Source organism: Dipodomys ordii, unplaced genomic scaffold (genome assembly GCF_000151885.1).
Source record: "Dipodomys ordii isolate 6190 unplaced genomic scaffold, Dord_2.0 Scaffold33, whole genome shotgun sequence".
Lineage (NCBI taxonomy): Eukaryota > Metazoa > Chordata > Mammalia > Rodentia > Heteromyidae > Dipodomys > Dipodomys ordii.
Window position 1 is genome coordinate 6,640,728 of NW_012267249.1, and position 819 is coordinate 6,641,546.

General features: G+C 41.9%; 1 protein-coding gene across 2 annotated transcripts in view; it reads right to left on the reverse strand.

Annotated features, from left to right (window-relative positions):
• Tesk2 (testis-specific kinase 2) overlaps nt 1-819 on the reverse strand; it is a 126,916-nt gene that overhangs the window by 62,379 nt on the left and 63,718 nt on the right. For both annotated transcript variants that reach the window (XM_013016916.1, XM_013016915.1), the window contains exon 4: nt 124-172. In XM_013016916.1, the coding sequence (XP_012872370.1) occupies nt 124-172 (49 nt within the window). The remainder of the gene's footprint in view (nt 1-123; nt 173-819) is intronic.

The window sequence follows — 819 nt, forward strand, 5'->3', positions numbered from 1 at the left end:
AAGTGGTAGAGCGCTTGCCTTGAGCTGAAGAGCTGAGGGACAGCGCCCAGGCCCAGAGTTCAAGCCCCATGACCAACAAAAAAAAAAAAAGAAGTAACCTCAACACATTTATTGAGGTCTTACCTCTGTAAGTGCATGCAGTTGTCCTTGATGTACACACACACCCATGAACCTGAAAAAAAAACATCTGTTTTAGTAAAGTGAAGACATAAATATAAATCCCATATAGAGAAACTAGCTAGTTAATTACCTGTTAGAAATAACACTGTACTTATGAAGTTCCTTGGGACCTATATGATCCTATAGCTCCTTCAATAAGATGCTGGACTTGCAAACTTGTAAGCTTACGAAAAAGTACCTGCTTGGAGCAGCAGTGATGAGAAGCAGTGATGCAATGGTGGAAAGAGTCAGAAGTTTTACAGCCTGGGAGGGAAAAGCTGGAAGTAAGGACACGATTCTGGTTTCAGCTCTGCCACCAGCTGACTATATATTCATTAAAAAATAAAAAATAAATTATGGAAGAAGATTGCCATGAGGAAGAAGAGAATGAAAAGAGAAGGAGAAGAAAGAGGAAGAGGAAGAGGGAGAGGAAAGAAAAAATGTCACTAGCCTCTTTTGCGTCTGTTTCTTCATTTACAAAGTAGGTTGGTAAGATGTCTACTCAGAAGGCTGAGATGTGAGGATTGTGGCTTTTTTTTCTTTCATTTTTGTTTTTTTTTTGGGGTCCGGTTGTGGGGCCTGAACTCTGGGCCTGGGAATTGTCCCTCAGCTCTTCAGCTCAAGGCTAGCGCTCTACCACTTGAGCCACAGCGCCACTTC